Source organism: Hypomesus nipponensis, chromosome 19 (assembly GCF_054491055.1).
Source record: "Hypomesus nipponensis isolate SF chromosome 19, ASM5449105v1, whole genome shotgun sequence".
Classification (NCBI taxonomy): domain Eukaryota; kingdom Metazoa; phylum Chordata; class Actinopteri; order Osmeriformes; family Osmeridae; genus Hypomesus; species Hypomesus nipponensis.
In genome coordinates this window covers 3879489-3903883 of record NC_140379.1, presented here as the reverse complement: position 1 = coordinate 3903883, position 24395 = coordinate 3879489, and the positions used below count along the sequence as shown (strand labels likewise).

Below are 24395 nucleotides of genomic sequence, written 5' to 3'. Positions count from 1 at the left end.
TCGCCGTTTCGGATTTTCACGTTAGCCCTTTTAAAGCCCCTTCTGCCCTCACCAACATCAAACTGCCAGTTCGGAACTCTGGCAGCCTGCAGGAATACACAGATAGAATCCAAGAACCCTCCACCTGTTGTAGAAGCTCTCCACCACCCCCCCCCCCCCCCCAGTGCCACCCCCACCCCCAGAGACGGCTCAGTAAACAGTGAGTGTGACTCTCTCCCAGAATGCGGACACAGGATACATTTAGGCCCCCTCCCCTCGCTCCTGTGCTCCTCCTATCTCAATCCAACCTTCTTTCCCTCCCTCCCTTCCGTTTTGTTGAGGTTTTGTTTCTAGCTGATTGTTTTGTGTGGACTTCACTTTGGGGGATCGAGTGCCACAGTGTCCCGCCCTGAAGACTTTGGAAAATCCTCCATTTCTGTATCTAACCTCAGTCACACTTCCAGTCCTCTGCCTCAGGCCCCTTCAGTTCTCCACCCCTAGCTTGGACAGACCCTGTCTGAACTCATGCAGCTCATCGATCTTTCCATCCAGGATGTCCATGAACTTCTTCAGTTCTCCCTTCATGTTGCCCTGCTTCTGTTGGCTGTCCTCGATCTCCCCAGAGAGACCTTCTATCCGCTCCTCTAGGTCCTTGTTCTTCAGTTCGGCGGCCTGGGAGGAGACGAGAAATCAGAAAGGGGTTTCATCTCCATGAAAGTTTGCACAGACAAGGAATTTACTTTGGCAGGAAGGTGCATATATTCAACATATGGGGATCAAAAATCTTGAATACTGGTGAACAGTCTAACTATACTATTGGTACAAGGTCTAACTAATACTAAAGGGGCTGTAAGAATCACTGTGTAAGAGACACAGTGAAACCAGAATCACATTACAGCGAAACATAAAGAACGACATGAGGTGGTCAAATACGACACCCCGGTAATGTTGGGGACAGACATGAGCATGCTGCAAGGCAGGCGGGGAGACGAGGAGACGGGAGGAGTGATGCCAGGGATGCCATTGCAGGGAGGGGGCTAAAATAGGAGCTTTAAATGCCACGGCTGGTGGCATTCTGGCAGCTGACTCCTGTAATTTGACCACAGTGCCCCCTTTAAATAGAGGTCCCAACTGGAAACGTAGATGTGGATCTGATAGAATAGAGGAAAAGCGTGCGTACGACCGAGCAGTCAAGACGGTTGTTTGATGCGTAATCTCCATGGTAACAGCTATTTATGGTAATGACCACCTGTGAAGAACACTGATCATTCTGATGTGCCATACTATTAAATATTAAATCCTACTGAAATATAAGGGCTGTTTCATCAGTTCCCGACTACCCCTGTGGCTGTTGGCTGGCTGGTGTTCCTCTAGGGTACTGTGGATAAAGGGAAGGTATTTGAAGTATGCCATTGTTGGTTTTAGTTCTCTGTGAAACACCATAGCACGGTTGCCAGAGTCCGTCTTAGCCAAGGCTGTTAATATCATGCAGTTGGCTGAAGCAGAGAGATGGTATATCTGGCAACCAGAGCAGATTAAAGCTGAAGAACTTCTACTAACATTGGTTTCTCTGTCCACCCATATCCTGCCTGTGTAGCACTCAAATATGACAGCCTGGGCAATGAAATCTCACTCTATGAGTCAGATAGAAACAGAAGGAGGCTAGCGTCACTATCGATACTGTTCCCATCGCACCACAGAAGGAAGCCAACGCCACTATCGATACCGCTCCAGTTACACTTCAGCAAGAGGGCCTGAGTCACTATCGATGCTGCTCCCATCGCACTCCAGAAGGATGCCAGCATCACTGTTGATACCACTCCCCTCACAGGCAGTCTGACTGGTAGGACTGCAGCCTGACTAGCCATACGGGTTGAGCCGCCACCGCAGAGTGTGACGTGTGCCTGGGTTCAAACAGGCGGACAAGAACAGGTGTTCCCTGTTACCGGGTAGAAAGGAGGAAGATCTGGCATGTGAATCAATATGGTTTCAGGATTCCTGTCAACCGTGGAATCCCAAGCCTGTTTAAGACTCTCGTACACCATCTCTTATCAGTCCAATGATTAGCTAATGATTAACTCTTAACATTCGAGAGGAATAAGCCAGACTGAGCAGTAATTAAAACGGTCCCTATTATAACAAAGCTACGATTTATGTGAAGACAGAGAACACCTTTCAACAGTGCTGATCATTTCCATCTGCTCTTTAACACCACTCAGTCCTCTCATTAAAACATCACACAGTGAACTGTATTAATACACACAACAAGAGAGACAATTATAAACATGGAGCCGGATGAAAGATGTGTGTGGTTGTGTGTGTGTTTGGCATGTGTGAGTGTATGTGTGTTGGGTGTGAGTTTCGTGAGTGTGTGTGTGTGGAGTTTGTCACCAGCCTGAGGCAGAGTATAGCAATCAAGTTCTCCTACTTCTGCACTTAAGAATGTCCTTTGGTGTGCCTGACAGCTTCTGAGCGATGCCATTGACCTCAGCCAAGAGGAAACATATTCTAAAAAGTCAGTTCTACTGCGCTAAAGGCTGTCATAACCTAAAGCAGAGGTCTTCAACCCTGGCACTGCACGTTTTAGATGTTTCCCTGGTCCAAAACATCTGATTCAAATGAATGGTCGTTAACAGGTTTTTGCCTTTTAACTAGATAACGACCCATTCATTTGAATCAGGTGTGTTGGAGCAGGGAAACATCTAAAATGTGCAGGACAGGGGGTCCCTGAGGACCAGGGTTGAAGACCTCTGACCTAAAGATTAGGGTTTAAATAGGGCTTAGGGTTTGGGCAGTAGGTAGGGTTAGGCTTGGTGAAGTAGGGGTTAGGATTAGGGGAGTAGTTGAGGTAAGGGTTAGTAAATGAAAGGTTAGGATAAGGGAGTGGGTAGGGTTAGGGTCAGTAAGTTAGCGGTTAGAGTTATATATTTGAACAGGACCTGTAATTTCTCCGTGATGCTCTCACACTCAGCCATTAGCTGGGGGATGATCTCCGCCTGCTTCCTCAGGTTCTCCAGTTCCTGTGAAACACATTCGAGACTCATAAATCCACACTGGAACGTCCCCAGAGTAGACATGCGTACAGTATCAGGAGGTACAAAACAGCAAGCACGTGAGATACAGAAATGGTAATGGTGTTTCTGTGAACACTGCACATGCACATGCATCACATTCAACTAATGATGAGCCCGTCCGCGGGGGCTTTCCTTCAAACGTACACATCAAAGACCCAGAGGACCTCCCTCCCTCCCTCCCTCCCTCCCTCCCTCCCTCCCTCCCTCCCTCCCTCCCTCCCTCCCTCCCTCCCTCCCTCCCTCCCTCCCTCCCTCCCTCCCTCCCTCCCTCCCTCCCTCCCTCCCTCCCTCCCTCCCTCCCTCCCTCCCTCCCTCCCTCCCCCTCCCATTAGCTGAAGCACCGTTAGCTAAGCGCTAATTGGTCATCTTTTTGAAGTGTCCCACAGTTGGAGCAGGTCACAGCCAGAGCTGGAGAACCGCTTTACGGAGGAGGCTTAATAATTCATTTTTTAAATGTTGAACGGTGTTTGTATTTGGCTGTGACCAGGACGACAGTTTCTGAGCGATTCTCCTCTGTGGCTGTCTAGATGATTGGGCTCCAAGGTATTGGGGTGCACTGTGCTCTGGGAAATCTCATTTCGCTGCCAAGGGAAATGCACACTGCCCCATTTTACAGTCTAGAGATTCAGGATGAAGGGGAAGAATTTTCTATATAAGTTTATATATATACACATATATATGTGTGTGTGTGTATAGACACACATATAGTTATGCAGTATATCTAATATGTATTTTTCTCCAATTTAGCCCTAGGCAATAAAGAGAGAAGAGTCAGAGAGAGACAGAGACAGAAGAGAGAGATAGAGACAGAAGAGAGAGACAGAGACAGAAGAGAGAGATAGAGACAGAAGAGAGAGACAGAGACAGAAGAGAGAGATAGAGACAGAAGAGAGAGACAGAGACAGAAGAGAGAGATAGAGACATAGGAGGACAGTCAATGCTAATGAAACATTTGTCTGCAGGCAGAAACAACATTTATCCATTAACAAGAGGAGGTGTGTCCACTCCAGGCCTCCAGCCGGCGACAACCCTCATTACACCACCCTGACGCCCACAGACTGGAAAACATGGCCCATTGATTAGTGTGCTGGGATGCTAGGGACATGGGACAGTCATAACAGCTGAGATTATAACTAGGATTCATTTTCAGTTTGATATAATAAAGTGTTGACAAAACTCCGACAAATACAAGATTTATGTGGTCTGAAAAATCCAGACAGATTCATTAAGTCAGAGTCAGAATCCATCCACACACCCTGCAGGTTAGGGGGAACTCCAGGTTATGAGGACCAATGGGGAACTGAACTTATGATGGCATAAATCATATGAGACAAACTACCATAAAGCAACGAGACAGAATGTCCCAGGAGGTCGTATAAATGTCTGGGTTTAGCTGACTGGAGGCTCAGAGAGAGCTAATCCATAAAGAGCCACTCTGACATGAAAGGGTCCCACAACAATACCCATCACCTTCCTCCGGAGAAAAGAGACTCTTCCTGTCTCCTGGAAACATCCTCAACCCTGCCCGCGGCTACGTGACTCGGTCCCTTAAAGCTCGAGTCAGACGGAGAAATCTAACTTCTTCGCACGCAGTGTGTGACATACAGAACAAGGGTGTAACACCTGCTTCCCTGATTATCCATTCTGACAGCTCCAATACTCTTAATGAACACCTCGGTGGAGCCAGGGGGGAGGGAGGCCGTGAGGGTGATGAGTGTGTCTTTGATTACGGTTTGGTTCTCTCACCTGCTCTTTGTCCTGCAGTTCGACCTCAAGCTCCTGAACACGAACAGCCAGCTTCGAATTCCTCTCCTTCTCCGCACTGGCCTCTTTGCACTGAGCCTCCAACTCAGCTATCTACACCGGCAGAGAACATGACCACGCGTGTCAGCACAGATGACAGAACTTATTTGACAGTATTCATTGGCATACATACAGTATGCCAATCTTTAACGATCCGTCCATGAGAGAACAATAGAAATATGGATCTCCTTTTTTCCCCCCGTCCAGAGTAGGCATCAGCCTGCATTGATTATGAAACTGAAATGGGTCTATTTATAGAGGAGCTGGCAGGAGTTCTGCAGATAGGACTGGTGGGAGGAATGTTGCTGATCTATGGATGCTGGACAACTATGGAAACACACAAAAGTGCCTATTGTATCTCCAGCAGTCCCAGAATCCAGCTGTAAAAATCCTCACACATTTCTCGTATTCGTGAACAAATTAAAAAGATATCCCAGGCTACTAAAGGATTTGCGGCCAGCTAAACGCATCCCGCAGTGTTGCTGAGATCCAACCAGCCTCCATCCAGCCTCCATCCAGCCTCCATCCAGCCTCCATCCAGCAGAGGCTGAGGAGGCTCAGCCCCTGATCAGACAGCCCCCAACAACAGTGAGCCACCCTGGCCTTTCCCCAGGGACATGGGGGAGGAGGAGGGGGAAGGAGGAGGATGTGCCGTCACCTTCTCCCGGAGCGTGTCGCTCTCCTCCTTGCAGGTGCTCAGCTGCTTCTTCCAGCTCTCCACGTTGGCAGAGGACTCCTGCAGGGCATCCACCAGACGGGCGTTGTTCTCCCGCAGAGTCTGCAGCTCCGTCTCCCACTTCTTGGCGTTGGTGTTACTGGACAGGACGAGGAGGAGGAAGGAAAGAGAGAGAGAGAGAGAGAGAGAGAGAGAGAGAGAGAGAGAGAGAGAGAGAGGTGAGTCAAAGGTCATGGGACAGGTTCCAACCCTAAAGGGACATGATGAGGTGCGTTTGTGTCTGAAAGCTTCTCCACATCTTCCTTCAGGTGTGCATGTCACTGCAGCAAAGGACGAGTGGTGCTGATGTGAATTCACTATGCATGAATGATCTGTGTGCATGAATGATCTGTGTGCATGGATGGGCACAAGTTTGCTGCGGCAAATGCTGACGTACAGCGAGGAGCAGGAGTCTAGAGTCTGACTCAGTTGTTGGGCAGTTGCTTCTCACGCAAAAATTGATCCTTGTCCCTCTAAATAGACACAAGTGAACCTATAATGGCAGGCCCAGTTCATAAATATGTGAATTCAAGTTTTAGTTTGGTTAATTAATTCATTGAATCAGTCCCTTAAGAGTAGTTTAATGCCCCAGGTGTACAGTAACAGCAGTGTAACTGTCCCAGGTGTACAGTAACAGCTGTGTAACTGTCCCAGGTGGACAGTAACAGCAGTGTAACTGTCCCAGGTGTACAGTAACAGCAGTGTAACTGTCCCAGGTGGACAGTAACAGCAGTGTAACTGTCCCAGGTGGACAGTAACAGCAGTGCAACTGTCCCAGGTGTACAGTAACAGCAGTGTAACTGTCCCAGGTGGACAGTAACAGCAGTGTAACTGTCCCAGGTGGACAGTAACAGCAGTGTAACTGTCCCAGGTGGACAGTAACAGCAGTGCAACTGTCCCAGGTGTACAGTAACAGCAGTGTAACTGTCCCAGGTGTACAGTAACAGCAGTGTAACTGTCCCAGGTGGACAGTAACAGCAGTGTAACTGTCCCAGGTGTACAGTAACAGCAGTGTAACTGTCCCAGGTGTACAGTAACAGCAGTGTAACTGTCCCAGGTGTACAGTAACAGCAGTATAATGTCCTCAGGGTACCTTTGCTCCACCGCTGTTTTCAGGCGCTCGTTCTCGCTCTTCAGCTGGGCGGGTTCAGGCCCTGTGAAGCAGATCTTCTCATCGTCCGTCCCGTTGATGCTGGATGCCTGGTTGGATGAAGGGGTGTCACGACCACCGGACTCCTGAGGGGGGTGAGGGTGGAGGGGTGATGGGGGGTGGTGATGGGGGGTGAGGGTGAATTGTTGGGGTGAGGGATGGGGGGGGTGCACATAGTAAATACATTGCAAATACCGTCGGGTTACAGTAAATACAGGATTAACACAGTAAAGCTAGGTATCCTCTCGTTATTCCCTTCATTCCTCCCCTCCTCTAACAGCTTGGACGTCCGTATTTCTCGGTGAGGGGCCAGGTGGTCTCAGCCCGCCTGGTCAGGAGAACAGGAAACCCCCCCGTGGCCAGCAGCAGCCCCCCCTCACACATCAGCTACGTCAGGGGAGAGGTGAGGGGGGACTGGTGCCAGCCTACATCATGTCATGTGGCAGAGCAGCTTTCTGCTTCACGGAGCAGTCAGAAGCTGCCATCTGGACTCACCCGTAGGATGGCACTAAGCAACCCTCTGCACCCCCCCCTTCCTCCTCCTCCTCCTCCTCTACTCAGCATGGCTGTGTGTATGGGATTAAACTGTTAAACTGACCTAATGTGTCAACATAGAGTTCTATTCATCTGAGGAGATTAGCAGGATGGAGCAGGAGAGTGTGACGGCCGATCAATTAACGTTGTCCGTTCCAGTGTCAGCAATAAACAGAAACTATCTAGCCGTGACTCTGTTCTGGCTCCGCGTCTGTCGGGTTCAAGACCCTCCATCTCTCTTTTCACCTCTCTCATCAGTTGTACTTTGCCAATGTACATTTGTACGTTGCGTTAGATGAAAGCGTCTGCTGGAGGATTCAAATGTATTAAATGTGATGGGTCTCCAGCTCCTGCAGAATCTGCGAATGACTCCCAGACAGGACTTGTGAGGAGGGCAGCAGGCTACCTGGGAGTGGTTACTCGACGTCTCCATCTTCTCCTGAGACTTGTCTCTCGCCACCTGGGCCGCCTCTTTCACTTCCTGGAACTTCTCAGCAAACTGAGGGAAGAGAGCGGGACAAGCCGTCGTCAGTCAGAGAAGAATAAACAGTATGTGCAGAGCCATGATGGTAATTACTGTGCTGTGAACTCGAGAGAATGAGGGAACTGATTTAGACGTGATGGGCTCCGACACAGCTGTAGAAATTGATTCATTTTCCAACTAGAGGGGGGAAACAGAGCTCATGGCATTCAGTAAACAAAACATCTTATTCATCGTTTTTTTGGTAAAAAAAAACCATGATTGTGACTGTCATGTTTATTGACTTTAGTGACGACGGTATCATATTTATACACAGAGTCACAACACATGAAGCAAAACATTAACACTGGTCACTGGTCTTCGGGGGTGGTCAAAAGGACAGAGAGAGAGGAGGGATGAAAAGAGAGTATGGATGAAGGGAGAGTGAAGAGAGGAGAGGGGTGAGTATGGATGAGTGGAGAGAGGAGAGGGGTGAGTATGGATGAGGGGAGAGTGAAGAGAGGAGAGGGGTGAGTATGGATGAGTGAAGAGAGGAGAGGGGTGAGTATGGATGAGGGGAGAGTGAAGAGAGGAGAGGGGTGAGTATGGATGAGGGGAGAGTGAAGAGAGGAGAGGGGTGAGTATGGATGAAGGGAGAGTGAAGAGAGGAGAGGGGTGAGTATGGATGAGTGGAGAGAGGAGAGGGGTGAGTATGGATGAGTGGAGAGAGGAGAGGGGTGAGTATGGATGAGGGGAGAGTGAAGAGAGGAGAGGGGTGAGTATGGATGAGGGAGAGTGAAGAGAGGAGAGGGGTGAGTATGGATGAGGGGAGAGAGGAGAGGGGTGAGTATGGATGAGTGAAGAGAGGAGAGGGGTGAGTATGGATGAGGGGAGAGTGAAGAGAGGAGAGGGGTGAGTATGGATGAGTGGAAAGAGGAGAGGGGTGAGTATGGATGAGGGGAGAGTGAAGAGAGGAGAGGGGTGAGTATGGATGAGGGAGAGTGAAGAGAGGAGAGGGGTGAGTATAGATGAGGGGAGAGAGGAGAGAGGAGAGGGGTGAGTATGGATGAGGGGAGAGAGGAGAGGGGTGAATATGGATGAAGGGAGAGTGAAGAGAGGAGAGGGGTGAGTATGGATGAGGGGAGAGAGGAGAGAGGAGAGGGGTGAGTATGGATGAGGGGAGAGAGGAGAGGGGTGAGTATGGATGAGGGAGAGTGAAGAGAGGAGAGGGGTGAGTATGGATGAGGGGAGAGTGAAGAGAGGAGAGGGGTGAGTATGGATGAGGGGAGAGAGGAGAGAGGAGAGAGGAGAGAGGAGAGAGGAGAGGGGTGAGTATGGATGAGGGGAGAGTGGAGAGGGGTGAGTATGGATGAGGGGAGAGAGGAGACTGACCTTTGCTAGCTGCTGCTCAGAGGCGAACCCTAGGCCAAACACAGTGTTTGCTCTGCTGTCAGCCCATTGGCCAAATTTCTGGGAGGTCTTGGTGAAGGTCATGTTGGGGGTAATGGTGCTGTTGATGATCACCTGTCAAGGAGACACACGTCACTACCTACCTGCTTGTGGGATTTGCTAAAACCAATTTTTTATAGACTGACCACAGATGGCAAAAGTACACACATCCTTCACGCAAGTAGAACAGATACTCTGAAAAGTATCTGAAAAGACTATACTCAGATTAATAAAAAAAATACACTGTAGACGCCTCCCCCAGGAATCCTTTTTGACACTGACAATTTTGAATATCTCCATCATTATCACCATGGGTGATCAGGAATGTCTCTATTCTCGGTTTTTTTTTACCAAAACTTCTTTACACACACACACACACACACACACACACACACACACACACACACACACGACACAAAAAGGTCAGGGATGATGACGTTTTCAGAGCTAGCCTATCAATTATGCGAACAAAGACACAGAGACTCAGAGACCTGGAGGATGTTCACAACTAAAGTTGAAGACAGGCTGCCACACTTGCGTCACATCAACACTATGACACAACTATAATAATAATCACAGTACAACTGGCTCTATATAATAAAGATAGATAATTATATGGAAAAAAACATGATGATTGATTGCTTAAATTACAGAATCTGTCCTAAAATGAGTAAACACTTTGTCTCTCTAGTTAACTTCTAAGACGGAAAAACAACATTTCCATAATGAAAACAATGACCCCATGAAAAGTTTGGGACAGTAAGAAGATGCAGACATGAACATGCATCTCATCTCACAGCAACAAAACATTGCTTTGAATCAGGGTGCAGTCAGGGTGAGGAGAGTTGGAATCACTGGCAGCCTCTTCTGTCCTCTGCTTCTGTCTCACCACCAACGTCTCTCTCTCTCTCTCTCTCTCTCTCTCTCTCTCTCTCTTTCTCACCCTTTTCTACACTCGGCAGACCCCCTCTTCCTTGGCTGTCTAACTGTCTACCACTCCCACAGCCTCTCTCCAGAGCACTGGAACCTTCACACCTCTCACGGCACTGTAACGCCGGCTCATCGCCACAGAACCGAGAACACAGCAGTACAGCGTCTCGCCAGTCACACATCTTAGTTAAATACTGTACCTAGGATGTAATGACTGTGTCACAGCTTTTCCATGAAAATCAACTCGATGTGAACAGGGAAATCATTTGGGGAACAGACCAGGGTCCCACTCTCCTAGGTGAGGTTGTTCTGGATAATGAAGGCATGTCAATGTAAATAAGACCCTGGATCACAGGCCTCTCTCTGGTTCAGGTACGTCCCAAACCTTACAGTCAGGATCGGGCAGTCTTCTCTGATGCATGAGAGGCTCTCTCACACTTAATTAATAATTATTAATTAATGTTAATAATAATTGAGAGAGAGAGAGAGAGAGAGAGAGAGAGAGAGAGAGAGAGAGAGAGAGAGAGAGAGAGAGAGAGAGAGAGAGAGAGAGAGAGAGAGAGAGAGAGAGAGAGAGAGAGAGAGAGAGAGAGAGAGAGAGAGAGAGAGAGAGAGAGAGAGAGAGAGAGAGAGAGAGAGAGAGAGAGAGAGAGAGAGAGAGAGAGGGCTGACAGAAGACGAACCAGGTTTGTCCTGGTTTGATCTCTCCCTGTCATGAGCTGTGTAATGGAATTATCCTCAGTGAGAAATACTGTATAATCCACATCATACCACTAAAGCTGATCCATCAAAGTTGTCTTTAACTGCCTCTGTCCACAACTGTCTCTCTCTCTCCCTGTCAGTCCTCCACTCTAAACAGCGGTGGAGTGAGTCTGGGTGGGTGTGTGTGCACTACACACACCACTGAGCCTCTGGTGAGTGTACTGTAAACAATACTTGTGGGTGAGAATGTTTCTGTTTTATTTGGTTAAAACAATACTCTAACGTGAAGCTTGAGGTGAGTAATGAGCCTCCACGATTTGGTGACCCATAATGCATCATCTATCATGTGACAGCGCCATAAGACACTGATCTGAAAGTCATCCCTTTTTGATGTTCCCATATAAGCTGGTCTCAGACACCCAGATAGTACTGTTCCTAGCCTATGACACGGATTACCCCACACACCATGCAGCATTCAAACCCAGATGACTCAAACCCAGCTCCTCCCCACCATATGGATGGATGGAGTGATGCAAGGAGGAGAATAGAGGAAAGATACAGCACGCTCATCTATTACTCCTGCTGTACGCCGTTGAAAGCTTGGACCAGATGCTGGTTCACGACCAGCACAGCCCCTGGCTCACACCCAGGGCCTGCGTGAGCGACAGGGCCACCTGGGAGGTGAAGAGGTGGGTATCGGGTGGCATGGCTGCAGGCTGGCGCAGGGCTGGACTGGGCATGAGGCTGGGGTCAACGTGGGGGCACTTATTGGGGGGGGGATTATGGGATACTTCCTGTCCTCCTAGGAGGGCAGTGACCGTGTCAGCTGACCACACAGAAGCTGCAGACTCGGCAGGATTGGAGAGAGAACGCAGCGTGGGAGCTGAAGGCCAGCACAGAGCCAAGGAAGGGAAGAGGATGTATACAAAATATTTACAGCAGAGGGATTCTTTCCCTGCACAGACACCAGGGGGTTGGTTTAAAACACACAGATCTGTAATATTGGGTAAGGCTCGGGTCGACGAGTCAGCAGGTCGGAAATGACTACCTGGAATTATACAACTATCCTACGCTGCACCAAGGTCTACCCAACAAACACTGTGGAGGGTTCAGCCCCCACACACTCAAACAGATTAAAGCGTGTAATTATTTGTCAGTGGGAGGCATTTACAATGTGAGGTGACGTGCCAAAGGGTTTTGAGATCGATTGTGATATTTATATCGGTTGTGAAATATTGTCGTTTGTTGGGGATTAAGAATGGAAATGCCAACCAATCATAACTCTGCGCTACAGCCAAGTCCACAATGTCTCTCTGCAGGTATATACTGTCTGTCTCTCTGCAGGTATACAGTCTGTCTCTCTGCAGGTATACAGAACAGTCTGTCTCTCTGCAGGTATATACAGTCTGTATGTCTCTCTACATTTCATGTTTCGGCAGGTAAAGATCTAAGCATGTAAGTACAAGCAACCCACGGACATCCTGCACCTTCCAATTAATGGAATTAGCATGATGAAGATGAATCAGATGAGCTCTCTTTAATTCTATCTTCTGATCCTATAGAGAGCCAGAACATTGACCTCGGCTGAACGACACAGTCCTCCCCTTTGGGGAAAAGAGAGAGAAAAGGGTAGAGGAGAGAGAGAAGTATAGGGGATGAGTAAAGGAGAAGAGGAGTGGATGGAATCTACAGGAGAGATTAGCTGAAGTAGACAGGCATCCATGCGCAGAAGGATTATATACTCTGACAGAACCTCAGCATGGAACACAGCCAGGGGTGGGAGAGGCAGGGGGCTGGGAGAGGCAGGGGGAGGAGGAGAGGGAAGGCAGGGGAGAAGAGAGGCAGGGTGGACAGGAGAGGCAGGGAAGACAAGGAGAAGCAGGGCTAGGGAGAGGCACTGAGGAAACAGACTTCTGAAGAAAAGAGAACGGATGTTATAACTAAGCCCTTTCAGATGTGTCTCATTCCGACACACATCACAAAGGCCTTCTGAGGACTGAAGAAGAGAGGAGCTGGTCTGTAAAGACCATCGTGAAGACCTTCTCATTAAACAATGAATAGCAGTCTCATCTCGTCGAACTTGAGTGGCCCCGTGAAGGTGATAACCCAATCTAAATGACCTCACTGCTATCACGCAGCTCCGCCAAAGAAACTCCAATCTCCATGGAAACGGGTAATCTAGCTAACAGAGACAGACTGACAGACACACGCCGATACATAAAGTGTGCACAAACACGCCCACATTTATATTTAGTCATTTTGCAGACGCTCTCATCCAGAGCACACACACACACACAGTATCAAGCAGTGCATGTTCAAATTAATCTCTGCATAATGTTGCTCTGTGGGTTTCACTCTGTTGAGGCAACAAGAATTTATGCAGAGCCGACCCCTAATATGGATGGTGGTGGTGGCAGGGGTGAGAGGGTGCGCTGTGCGTGGGTGTGTTTGCAGCATGTGGGCATGATTCACCAGTGAAGGTTGCACTTGTGATTGAAAATGTGGCAGAGTTGGAAGTATGTCACAGGGGGAGGGGGCTCCTGGAGTTGCCCTTTATAGCCCCCCCCCCCCATCACACACATACACATGCACACACACACACACACACACACACCTTCCTCTGACATTACTCAGAGAGCACACACCCACCAGGGGACTTTCACACCTAACCGCTGTCACAGAAGCACTGCAGAGACACACGCAGTATCGCGTTATCGCTGACCAACAGGAAACTTAAGTCAGACGGTTCTATTCTTCACAGCAATCAGATTTATTACTGACTGAGTGACTGACTGACTGAATTTACCTTGGATCCATCCACGCTGATGATCCTGTAGCTGTTGCGCGTGCTGTCATAGAAGTACGACACGGTGACTGCCTGCTTGCTGGCCGGAACCCAGTTCTTCTTAGTGGTTGGGTCGATCTGGAAGACATGAGCCCTGGTGGTGAAGATCGGCTGCTCCCTGGGTAACAGATGAGAGAGGGAAGGAGGAGGAGGAGGAGAGGAAGGAATAGACAGAAGAAGGGAGTAAGAGGAAGTTCAAATCTTCAGAAGGATCCTCCACATACATGCCGAAACAAGCACTTACAGCTGTAGCTTCCATAATGTCTTTACCTCACGTGACAGCTGTCATGTGACATCACATCCTGCCTATTCTTGGGCTGTCTCCTGGGATACTAGGTTCTGTCGTCTGTCCCCCCACCCCCCTCTCTTAAGGGCGGGTGTTAATGTAACACTAACTGTAATCCCCCATAGCAACCCCCAGCCATTATCACATCAGCACCTCCTGGCTTTTCTCAGCAGAAAGGACAACACACACACACACACACACACACACACAGAGAGAAACATACACCACTCCTCTCAGGTGAACAGTACTCACACACACACACACACACACACACACAGCAGCTCCTCTCAGGTGACCCGAGGACTCTCTGATAGCTGGCCAGCTGCCACACCAGTAGGCACCATTACTTGACTCGTGTAAAACTGTCAATGAGCCCAGCAGTGAACAGTCAATTGAATCATCACAGTAGAAGATATTTACTGTAGACGTAATTCAAGCAATTCCACGACCATGGCAAAAAATCTCACAAACCTGGGCTGCTTCTCAGCTGTGCTGTACGACATGGATGATCACAGTAGGGATGTAAACCTCAGGAAGTCATGAGACAGAGTTGCAGCCCCAGTAACTCAATTACACTCAATATGGCTGCCAAACTGTGTTTGTGAAGAGTTTGTTTATCTCCTCCAAATTGTCACGGTCTCTGTCCACAACCTGGGTCCCTGGGATCAAAAGCTTCTCCCTCTCGCACCAACTGAAATAACTGTGTGTCATTTAGTCATTTAGCAGACGCTCTTATCCAGAGCGATTTACAGTAAGTACAGGGACATTTCCCAGAGGCAAGTAGGGTGAAGTGCCTTGCCCAAGGACACAACGTCATTTTGGCACAGTCGGGAATCGCACTGACAACCTTCACTCAAAACCAGTGGTGGCAACCTGAGCCCATTCCAGCCCATTGCACAGCTCGTAGGCATGACCAGGCAGGAACACGGCTCAGTCTAGGGCCACGTCTCTGCCAGGGGGGGATTCTCCATTTTCTCAAACGTTGTGAGCTAACAGAAAGGCGCGCCTCAAAAATAACAGCATCGTGTCTGTTTGATCTGCCTCCAAGCTGTGCAGTATTTCAGGAAAGCAGAAACGGAGGCTTCTCAATCCCACAGCTGTGGAGAAAACATGCTCAGAGGATGAAAGAGCAGAATTAGGATGCCTGTTAAAAGTTTTATGATCTCAGTCAGACAAATTAGTGTGGCATTGCTGCCCCTCCTCTCGGCTTTCCCACGCTTTACACACGCTGTTTACCAGTCGGAAACTAAAACACGCACAAACACATAAACTTTCATTATTTCTCTAGCTCTGTGTCAACTGCACCGGTTCAGATACCAGGTACTGAGAGCTGATGTGGAATCCCAGAGAATCATGTTTACCCGTCCTCTTTATCTCTCTAACTTTCTTCCCATCTTCCTCCTCCTATCCGCTCTTTCTAAAACTCCCACTCTATCCTTCTAGTCCTCGTAGATCATATTTCCATTCGGACTCTCTCTCCACACAGGCTAATCACAGCAACAGCAAATAGCCGTAATAAAACAGGGCCCGTCACTGGGATTATGGCCCAACAAGAAATTAAATCCACCGTAATAAATTCACTGTCCCCGATAATCCTAATCTCAATCCTGATCTGATAATAGCCTTTACTCAGGTCACTGTTGTTTTACACACAAAGCAACACAGACACACACTCCCACACAAACACACCCTCATGGAGACTGACCTTTGCATTAAGTATGTCTAGAGCCAGCTGTAGTGTGTACACACTGGCAGGAAGGGAGGAGAAAGGTCACGGTCCAACACACACACACACAGACACCCACAAACACATACACACACCTTAAAGTTGATGATGTCACACTTAGATGTCATTCAAATGATTCAGCGATTGTTTAAACTTACAACCACCCAACAGTCTTGAATAATTTACAGGTGAGTGAGTGTGTAAACGAGGACTGACTCACTCTAGTCTCAGTCTGCTTTCTTTCCAAAAGGTACCACCAGGCTTACCTCAAAAAGCACCTTTAAGACATGCGACTCTGACTGCGACTTTGACTGCGTCTCTGACCGCGTCTCTGACTGCGACTTTGACTGCGTCTCTGACTTCATTGTACCATTGATTCTAGTACACCGTGACCGTGGATAGAAACGGCATCATTACTGTCATCAGAGATGGTGTGTGGAGTGAAATATCGAAGCACTTGCAGATAGATGCATGGATGTCGAGCTCAAGTCTGTATCAGGCAAAATCCAGGCAAGTTTTCAGAGGACGAAGATGGTGATGCAATGTATGACTAAGCCAGACTAGGTTTTACTCTCTCAAGCCCTTCAGATATCTGGTCGACTGCTCTCCCCTCCCCGGTTCTACCTATGAGGCATTTTCCTCAACGTGGGAAGTCTAGATGCTGGGTTAATACCAGAGCATCTTCCTGCTTAGGGAAGACTGTTCCACCCCTTTTAAATCAAGCAGGATTAACCCCTGCAGTCATCCTACAGTACATACACACACACACACACAACATATAGCCACATTCCCTCTGTAGAGCTCTATCCCACGATTATGATTCATTATGAAAAAAGATGACAAGTTTGCTCTTCTTTCCTTCTCAGGAAAGAGTGAATAAACAACCCCGTCTGGATTCCAGGGCTGAAACCTCTCCAGTCATTCTTGATCCACACCCATTCTCAGAACCAGTTTGTCTATCTAACCTACGTTGGGGTTCGTCTATCAGTCTGTACAGGAGAAGTGTCACATCCTCTGACTGGCCAAGGTTTATACAGTTCAATGCACCCCCACCTGGTCGGCCCCAGTTGTGGTCAAAACTTCCATCCAGATAGCAACCCCCTGGGTACAGCTCCAGGCCGGCCGGAATGATCTGAAACATTTCTCACATTCCTGACAGGGAATCAGCCAGAAATGCTGCTATACCTGCTAGTGACCCACTCTGACAATAGCTACGTATACTCACAGGCAGGTGTGCACGCACGCACACACACACACACACACACAGGCCAGTTTGCATTGAGGATGTGGCAGGAACACTCCCTGTCAATCTTCTAAACACATCAGAATCAGAAGGAACCTTCGCCACGAAGGTTTGCACAAACAAGGAATTTACTTTGGCAGGGAGGTGCATACATTAAACATATCGGAATATTGAAACTTGAAGATGTGGGCTAACTACAAAAGGAGCAAAGTCTAGCTAATACTAAGGGGGGGTCTAGCTAATAATAAGGGGAATAAAAAGTAGTCATAATTGACAACCTAACCTAAAAAGACAGATGGTGCAAGAGGTCCATAACCACATCTCAGGTCCAGAACCTGAATGTCCGAATCAAGACAGAGTAAATCAGCAAATCTTAGCTGCTACGCTGCTTATGTTCAGATGACACAGGCTTCTCTAGAAGAGAGCTCCTCTAGAAGAGAGCTTCTCTAGAAGAGCAGAGCCTGGTAGTGTGTCAGCTTTTTGTTTCTGTATCTGTTTCTGATAACAGCACAGAGAGAAAGAGCTTCAGTGTGCAGCTACTCCAAAGAAAAAGAGAACAAAAGGACATTTTATCCCAAATCTGCTCGGGAAAAGGCCCGCAAACAACCCGTGAATCTGGGTCACAAAGTGCATATATTTGGAAACTCAGACACAGCCGAAATAAAAAATGAAACAGATTTGCACTAGCGCAGCCAAGGAAGCGCTCATATGTGCACCTATGAAGCACGGCACAAGTCTCACTCTTAATTAATTAGATGAAAGCTCATAACTCTGATGAATACAGTTCATCTGTCAGCACTGCCTTCGGACTCTGCTCCACTACACCTGCCAAGGGCTGGATCCAGCTCTATTAGGAAGTCTGGGGAGCCATCCCCGTCAGAATGAGCACAATACCAGGGGCTGGGTGGTGGTGGGGGGCATGGGGGGGGGGCTAGGAGGGGGGCAAATTCAGAGCAACAAAACATCAGAAGACATTCATAAATGTAGAGTCGGTCCGCTCAGAATGGATTCCGACAATTCTTGATGACAGAACTGAGGAGAAGGGCAGGGTAGGGGAGGACATCATCCCGTTACAGAGCCATGGCAGATGGCTCCCTAGCCCTCAACCATCTGGTGAAAAGACGCCCAATCAGCCCTTCCCCTCTCATTTACCCGTCCTTAAGTCTTACTGCTCCGCAACGACCCGGACACAACGTCCTTATCCCGCAACTGGCGCCCCGACGGAAGATCAACGACCTTTGCCCTCCAAACCTCTCCTACTGTACCTCGAGCTGTCAAGGAATCCTAACACCATGTTGCGTCACACAGCCTAATCAATGACTGTAAGTCTTGAACTGTCACTCTCTGGGCTGAAGATTACCATCTAACCCTGTGTGGGACCTGCCTCCTCAGCAGGGTTTACTTTAAATAGCGCTCTCTCTCTCCCTCCCTCCCTCCTTCTAACTGTCTCTCTCTCTATTTCTCTGACTCTCAGTATGCAAGTTTCTCTCTCACCCTCGTTCTGTTTTTCCATTTCTCTCGTCTATCTTGTGGCTTTAGTCTGACTGACCCTTACTTAGGCAGCGAGGGCTTCAAGCGATCAAGTGCTGAAGTTTGCAGGATTTAAGGAAGGCAGCGGAACGTTCTTCTGAACAGTAAAAAAGTCCATTGTTTTTTTTCACAATGTATGGCTAACCTCTGCTGCCATTTCATAGGTCAAGGTTGAGCGTCTAACCAACTAATTTGCAACTGTATGTAACTATTCAGCAATCAATGAATGACCCCCTTTGGACAAAGTGAGGGCAATGGAATGTTCAAGAGAGAAAGATACAGAGAGAGAGCGCAATAGAGAGAGAGAGAGAGAGAGAGAGAGAGAGAGAGAGAGAGAGAGAGAGAGAGAGAGAGAGAGAGAGAGAGAGAGAGAGAGAGAGAGAGAGAGAGAGAACATAGTTAATCTATAACTACATTCTGGAAAACAGCCTGAAGGACAGGGTCTGATCACTATATCCTAGAATATATACAGGATTCCATCCTATATACTATACTGGATTATATGTTGAGTTTGGATTGGCAACTTTATACTGCATTTTATATTTCATCTGTCAGAACTATTGTACCTGTGGATGATTCAACAAAATTGCTTTATTTTGTGAATGTCATCATTTCCATGGAAGACCGCAAACAATAATCACAATTCTACATAAAAATATATAGGCCTACTTCCGGTAACTTCAGCATATGGATGGACAGGCGAAACTCAGAGTGAAGGGCAGTGTGTGTGTTGGAGAGGAAAAATGTTTTTGTTGGCACCGAGTAGTTTCAATAACCCTTGGTGTTTTGCAAGACAGTAGGCCCTACTGCTACAACCTGTTAGGCGAGTTAGCGTCGTAGCTATAGCGAAGGACCCTGTCCGTTGAACTGGTTTCACACAGTACATGCCAAGGCTCTGTCAATTTATCATGGAAATACGGGCTCCTTCCCCTGTTCCCCTGGCATATTTTTCAGTCTTACACCCTGTGTTTATGACTGAACACCAGGCGCACATTGATAGTACGGCCACATTCTATACATTCAAATAATTTTCCCTCCACTGTCTTCTAGGTCTAAGTATATCACAGCAAATATTATACATCGCCTTTAGAAGCTAAGATACTATCAAATTCAATACTGTTGGGACATACCATACAATTCATGTAGGAATGCACTCTGCAGTACATCATCTGTTTGAAAGATGTTGCGACTCCTCTCTGTTACATACATATACACATTCTGCAATTCTACAAACTTAGACACACACACACACACACACACACTCACACACACACAGACACACACACTCGCTCTCTCCATGTCGTTGCTTTGCACGGAGCTATCGTGCGTGGGCACTGACTGTGGCACCTACATTCCCACAGCGCGTGGGGAGCGCGAGGTACCTGCCTAGTCTTTATATAGCAATGGCTACAAATCACCCCATCTTCATCTCATGTTCAATTCATTGTAAAATGAATTGCTTGTTTATTCAACAAAATCACAAATTGAGGAAAAAATGCGAATGCTGATTACAAGCACTTTCCATTCATAATATTAGGTTATCTTAAGGCATTAAATAATATACTGACAAGACCAAATTATTGAGGCAATGCGAAACTGTTTGACAACTTGCTAATTATTGAATAATTGAAGGGACTAGACGCAGATTTTTGGCAAAAGATTTTCATTTATAGTGGTTTGACAGTTGCATTATCGTCACATTACCTAGCCTGTCGCCTATTGAACGCACAAGAACGGTTCCCTGCCGAAATACAAGAACGAGTACATCTTAATATACGAAATAAATAAATAAATATCCCGATAGATCAAGTAATTGTGTCAATAGCTCACTATGAAGCTAACTACAGCGCAGGTGTCATAACATGCACTAAGATACAAAGGGCACGCGCGTCTCGCGGATTACTTACCCCATTGCTGCGGACTTTTGGAACAATCCTTCAGTTTATGGACGTATGAAATATTAAATGAATGGTTAACACACTTCTAATAAAATTAGATCCACTGTTCAAATTAAGGGTTAGACTAGTCCATTCTTGTCTCCGCGCTAACAGTCTAAGCGAGACCTGAAATATGAGTACACTTCTTCATGAACTCGATCACAGGGTTTTCAAGCTTTCTCTTGTGATCTTAAAGCCACTTGTAATTTCAGGAAGTTTTTCTTTAGATCACGAGAAATGAAATCCCACTTTCTGGGTCTTCCTTCAGCCGTGAAATAAATAAAAAATGCCGCGTTAGAAATTAAGTTACAGTGCTTCGCATTTCCCTGCGTGCTGCGCTGGAGTTGTCTGCGCGCTCGCCCTCTCGCCTATGGGATTGTGTTTCATCAGGCTGGAGATCTGTGCCGCAGCGACACTGAGCGGCTTCCCCTGCCCTCATCTCCAACCTCCCACATGCTGTTTTACATTCAAAAGCAGTGGTTTCTTCATGATAACAAGGGCAAGGAAAGGAGTTCAGAAATAAATTCTACGTTGCATATTTTCGATAAACTAATAAAACAGGCATGCAAAATATATTAAACCACTGCAAAAATACGCGTGAATCTTCTTGTAGGGCTTTGTTGTCAAAATGCTAATACGCTATTTAATCGAGTTGAACTTACATGTTACTTTAAATTTGTAGACCACGCTTGTTCTGGTTGTGGGGTGTCACGGGCCGTAGGCTATATTATACAACCTGACCAAACTCACTAACCCTGGGGACGCTCACTTCCTCTGGCAGTAAGCTATAGCTCTGAATGAATTGTTTAAATTAAAGCCAACTGCAAAATATCACTGTTTGAACTTCGATTCTGAAGTAGTCTGACGGTGCTATGTTCAACGCCGACTTGAAAAACTTCAGTGTCACAATCATTCAATAATTACGGGGCGTGAGCATCCCGGAACCATTTACAAGTAGTCTACATTTGTAGGTACCTTTTTGATGTAACGCAACTGTCAACACTGGACTGGATTCCTTTATTCGCAGTAGCTTTCTACTAGATCTAGCAACATCTATTATAAGGTAATCCTGTAGCCTACCTATGTACATGTTTCTTTACTATAGCTAACAAGACATACACTGAAATTACACTTGTCAGAAGCACTTTACGTAGTAATGCTATTTAGCATTAATGATCGTTAAATATTATTAGAAAGCTAGCTAATAATAGCTAAACTTGCACAATGAATTGGATAGATTCAACCAAACTCTGTAAACTAGTTTGCTGACAATATAGTTAGCTAATGCAACGACCGCATTTTCTGTTTGTAGAATGACAGATATTAGCGCTACGCCAAACTACGAGGAGATGTTTGCCCACCGGTTTACTACTGAAGACCACGAGTATCAGGCGTACCTGAGTCGCCCAGACACCCCGCCTCCTTTGGTAGAGGACTGGAGGGGTCGCGGAGCCGGACATTCACGAGGGCGAGACAACAGGTAGGCCAATTTAGTGAAAAACACTACTAACGAAATTGTCACACGACACATGCATGTGCCCTACACATCAAAGACGCCTTACATTCCCACCAGCGCTCAACTCATTGTCACATCTCATCAGATAACGTTAATGTGTTTTCTCTCTTTTTCCCTCCAGGTATCAGGATCGAGGCCGCCGAGACCAGGGCAGGGGCTGGGGGGGAGGTCGAGGCTGGGGAGGGGACAGGGATAGAGGTTGGGGAGGAGGTCGAGGCTGGGGGGGGGGACAGGGACAGAGGTTGGGGGGGGGGAGAATCGCGGGCACCAGCGCTCGGAGGACAGAGACCATCATGGGGGTCGAGGGCAGGGAAGTGGGCATCCACCAGGATCTCACAGCTATAACCAGCAATACAACTCACCTAACCAGAGACCACATCACGACCGCTACTAAACTTGACAGAGATGTGTGACCGTGTGGTGAAGTTGCTTTATACATGTACACGGTCAAAACTCACTCATTCCTCCAGTAGATGGTCATCATAGCAACTATTACCATCCACGATTCAATAGTATTTCTATGTGTGGGAAAGTCCTTGCAAATGTTTGATTAACTCATTAATGTAGAAGAGGCAATGTATGCATCATGATTTGGATGTATCGTTTTTTACTGATGTCTAGAGTTGTTTATCTCTGTTGTACCCAGCAGGGCTGGATGTGACATACATTAAATCTGAATCATGTATATGACAGAAAAGGCTGTCAGTCAGACTTTATCTATTTTCTTACATCCCAAGTTATTTTACTGTAAGCAAGGAGTGTCACTTTTTTGTATTTCATTCATCAACTTGTGAAAAATAAAACCATGAAAATGACTTAAACCATCAAAGTGTGCTGAGCCAGTGAGATGTACTAAACTCATGTACAGGGTTAGGACCTTACAGTATAGATACACATTTATCTGTGGAATTGCACTAGGATCTTGTGTACATAGACCTGTAGTATTGGATTAGTACTCTATACACAGTACATGCATATTGACATATAGTATGAAGTTAAACCCCTACAGTTTACATACATATAGATACAAAAGAAGCTTAAGGACACATTGTGTTTAAAGTACTCCTGGGTCCCCTTCAGGAACCATCCTCCATCAACCCAATATCGTCCTCAGCAGTCAGGAGGGTACAGCAGCCTGAAGCAACTCGGACTCATTAGTGCAATGAGAGAGAGAGTGGCCAACCCCTGCATCCTCATTAACACTGGCGACTCACTGAAACTACATCACTTAGAGCCAACATGGAGTCACTTGGAGCCAACACAGAATCCCGTCCTGTGCAGTTGCAGTGGTATTTCCATTTGAGCCCCATAGAAAATCCTGCCCACCTTTTGTTCTGTATATAAAAGGCCAGCTAATGCACTGAAGCCCACACCACTGTGAGAATGCTCACTATTACATAACTGTTGTGGTTCTGTATTAATCTCTGTTTTCTGGACAACTATTATGCATTTCTCTACAGCCAATATTGGAATGTAAGAATGTATCTAGATGTTTATTCAAATCTGCGATAACCTCAGTCCACCATTTTAACATCTGCTTCAGGCTTCAATCATAATTTTAATGGCCTGCCATAACATGAAAAACAACACATTTAAGTGACTCAGAAGGGATTGATCTGGTCTGATGTCTTGAACAGAAAGATGAACATTTCATCATTACAATCTCAGAATGGGCTCGGGTTAACTCAGAGGATGACAAGTCACACCCCTCTCCAGCAGACAGGAGAGGTGAGGGTCTAACCACGAAGAAGCCAAACAGGGCTGACACTGATCCCATGCAGGAAACTGTGCCATGCTGTTCTCTTCCCCCGAAACTGTGAGCATCTCCTGTGGACTTCAGCTGCAGTAGGAAGACAACAAGGCAGGAGTTGTGTGCGTGTGTGTGTGTGTGTGTGTGTGTGTGTGTGTGTGTGTGTGTAGGGTGGGGGGTCTAGTCAGATGGTGATACACAGTGGGACTAACTGCCTCACCACTGCAATCAGTTAAAATTAGACTTCATCCTTTGAGCAAGATGAAGACAGCCAAAACAATGAGGAGATACAGACAGTGTTACAGAGCTTGATTAGCAGGGAAGACTGACAGACACCAGAGACATGAGAACATAACACCTAACAGCAGGAGAACACAGTATAACAATGGACTTCTTCACACAGCTCCAGCCGTACAGATTGTGTGTTGAGTTGGAGAGAGCAGTGTGCTGATCTTAGCCCTGCTCAGCGTACACAGGGCAGACAGTCGTCTTATGCATGGCTACATAGGCTCAGAGACTAGACGGTCAGAGCGTGCCGCAGACTGCTTTCAGACACTACATACATACCAGCCTTCATCACAGTGGGCGGCCATTAAATCCTTAAAAACCCGCTCAGTGTAACGTGACTGTGAGTGGAGTGTGGGAGTAACAGACCTCAGTGGACAAAAAGGCACAGAAAGAATAAAAAATACATCCTCAGCTAGGGAGAGGTAGAGGGAGAGAGAGAGGGGACTATGGAGAGACGTTTCTGAGTGCCCTTAGTGTG

General features: G+C 47.1%; 2 protein-coding genes across 3 annotated transcripts; one reads left to right on the top strand and one right to left on the bottom strand.

Annotated features, from left to right (window-relative positions):
• Positions 1–173: 173 nt before the first annotated feature.
• homer2 (homer scaffold protein 2) lies at positions 174–21045 on the bottom strand. Of its 2 annotated transcripts, none has more exons than XM_084682641.1 (9): positions 21026–21045; positions 13603–13759; positions 9108–9239; positions 7662–7754; positions 6665–6807; positions 5515–5671; positions 4800–4910; positions 2919–2999; positions 174–651 (listed from the first exon to the last, which is right to left on the bottom strand). In XM_084682641.1, coding segments are annotated over exons 1-9 (1065 nt in total). In that variant the 5' UTR covers positions 21028–21045; the 3' UTR covers positions 174–462. The 2 variants fall into 2 exon arrangements, with proteins under 2 accessions (XP_084538767.1, XP_084538766.1); XM_084682640.1 differs by lacking the exon at positions 21026–21045 and adding an exon at positions 20334–20720.
• Positions 21046–21338: 293 nt separating this feature from the next.
• On the top strand, positions 21339–22708 carry LOC146246589 (RNA guanine-N7 methyltransferase activating subunit-like). The gene is made up of 4 exons (XM_084682738.1): positions 21339–21426; positions 21676–21843; positions 22001–22080; positions 22125–22708. Exons 2-4 carry the CDS (start codon positions 21677–21679, stop codon positions 22271–22273), a joined length of 396 nt encoding a protein of 131 aa, XP_084538864.1. The 5' UTR covers positions 21339–21426; position 21676; the 3' UTR covers positions 22274–22708.
• Positions 22709–24395: the final 1687 nt, after the last annotated feature.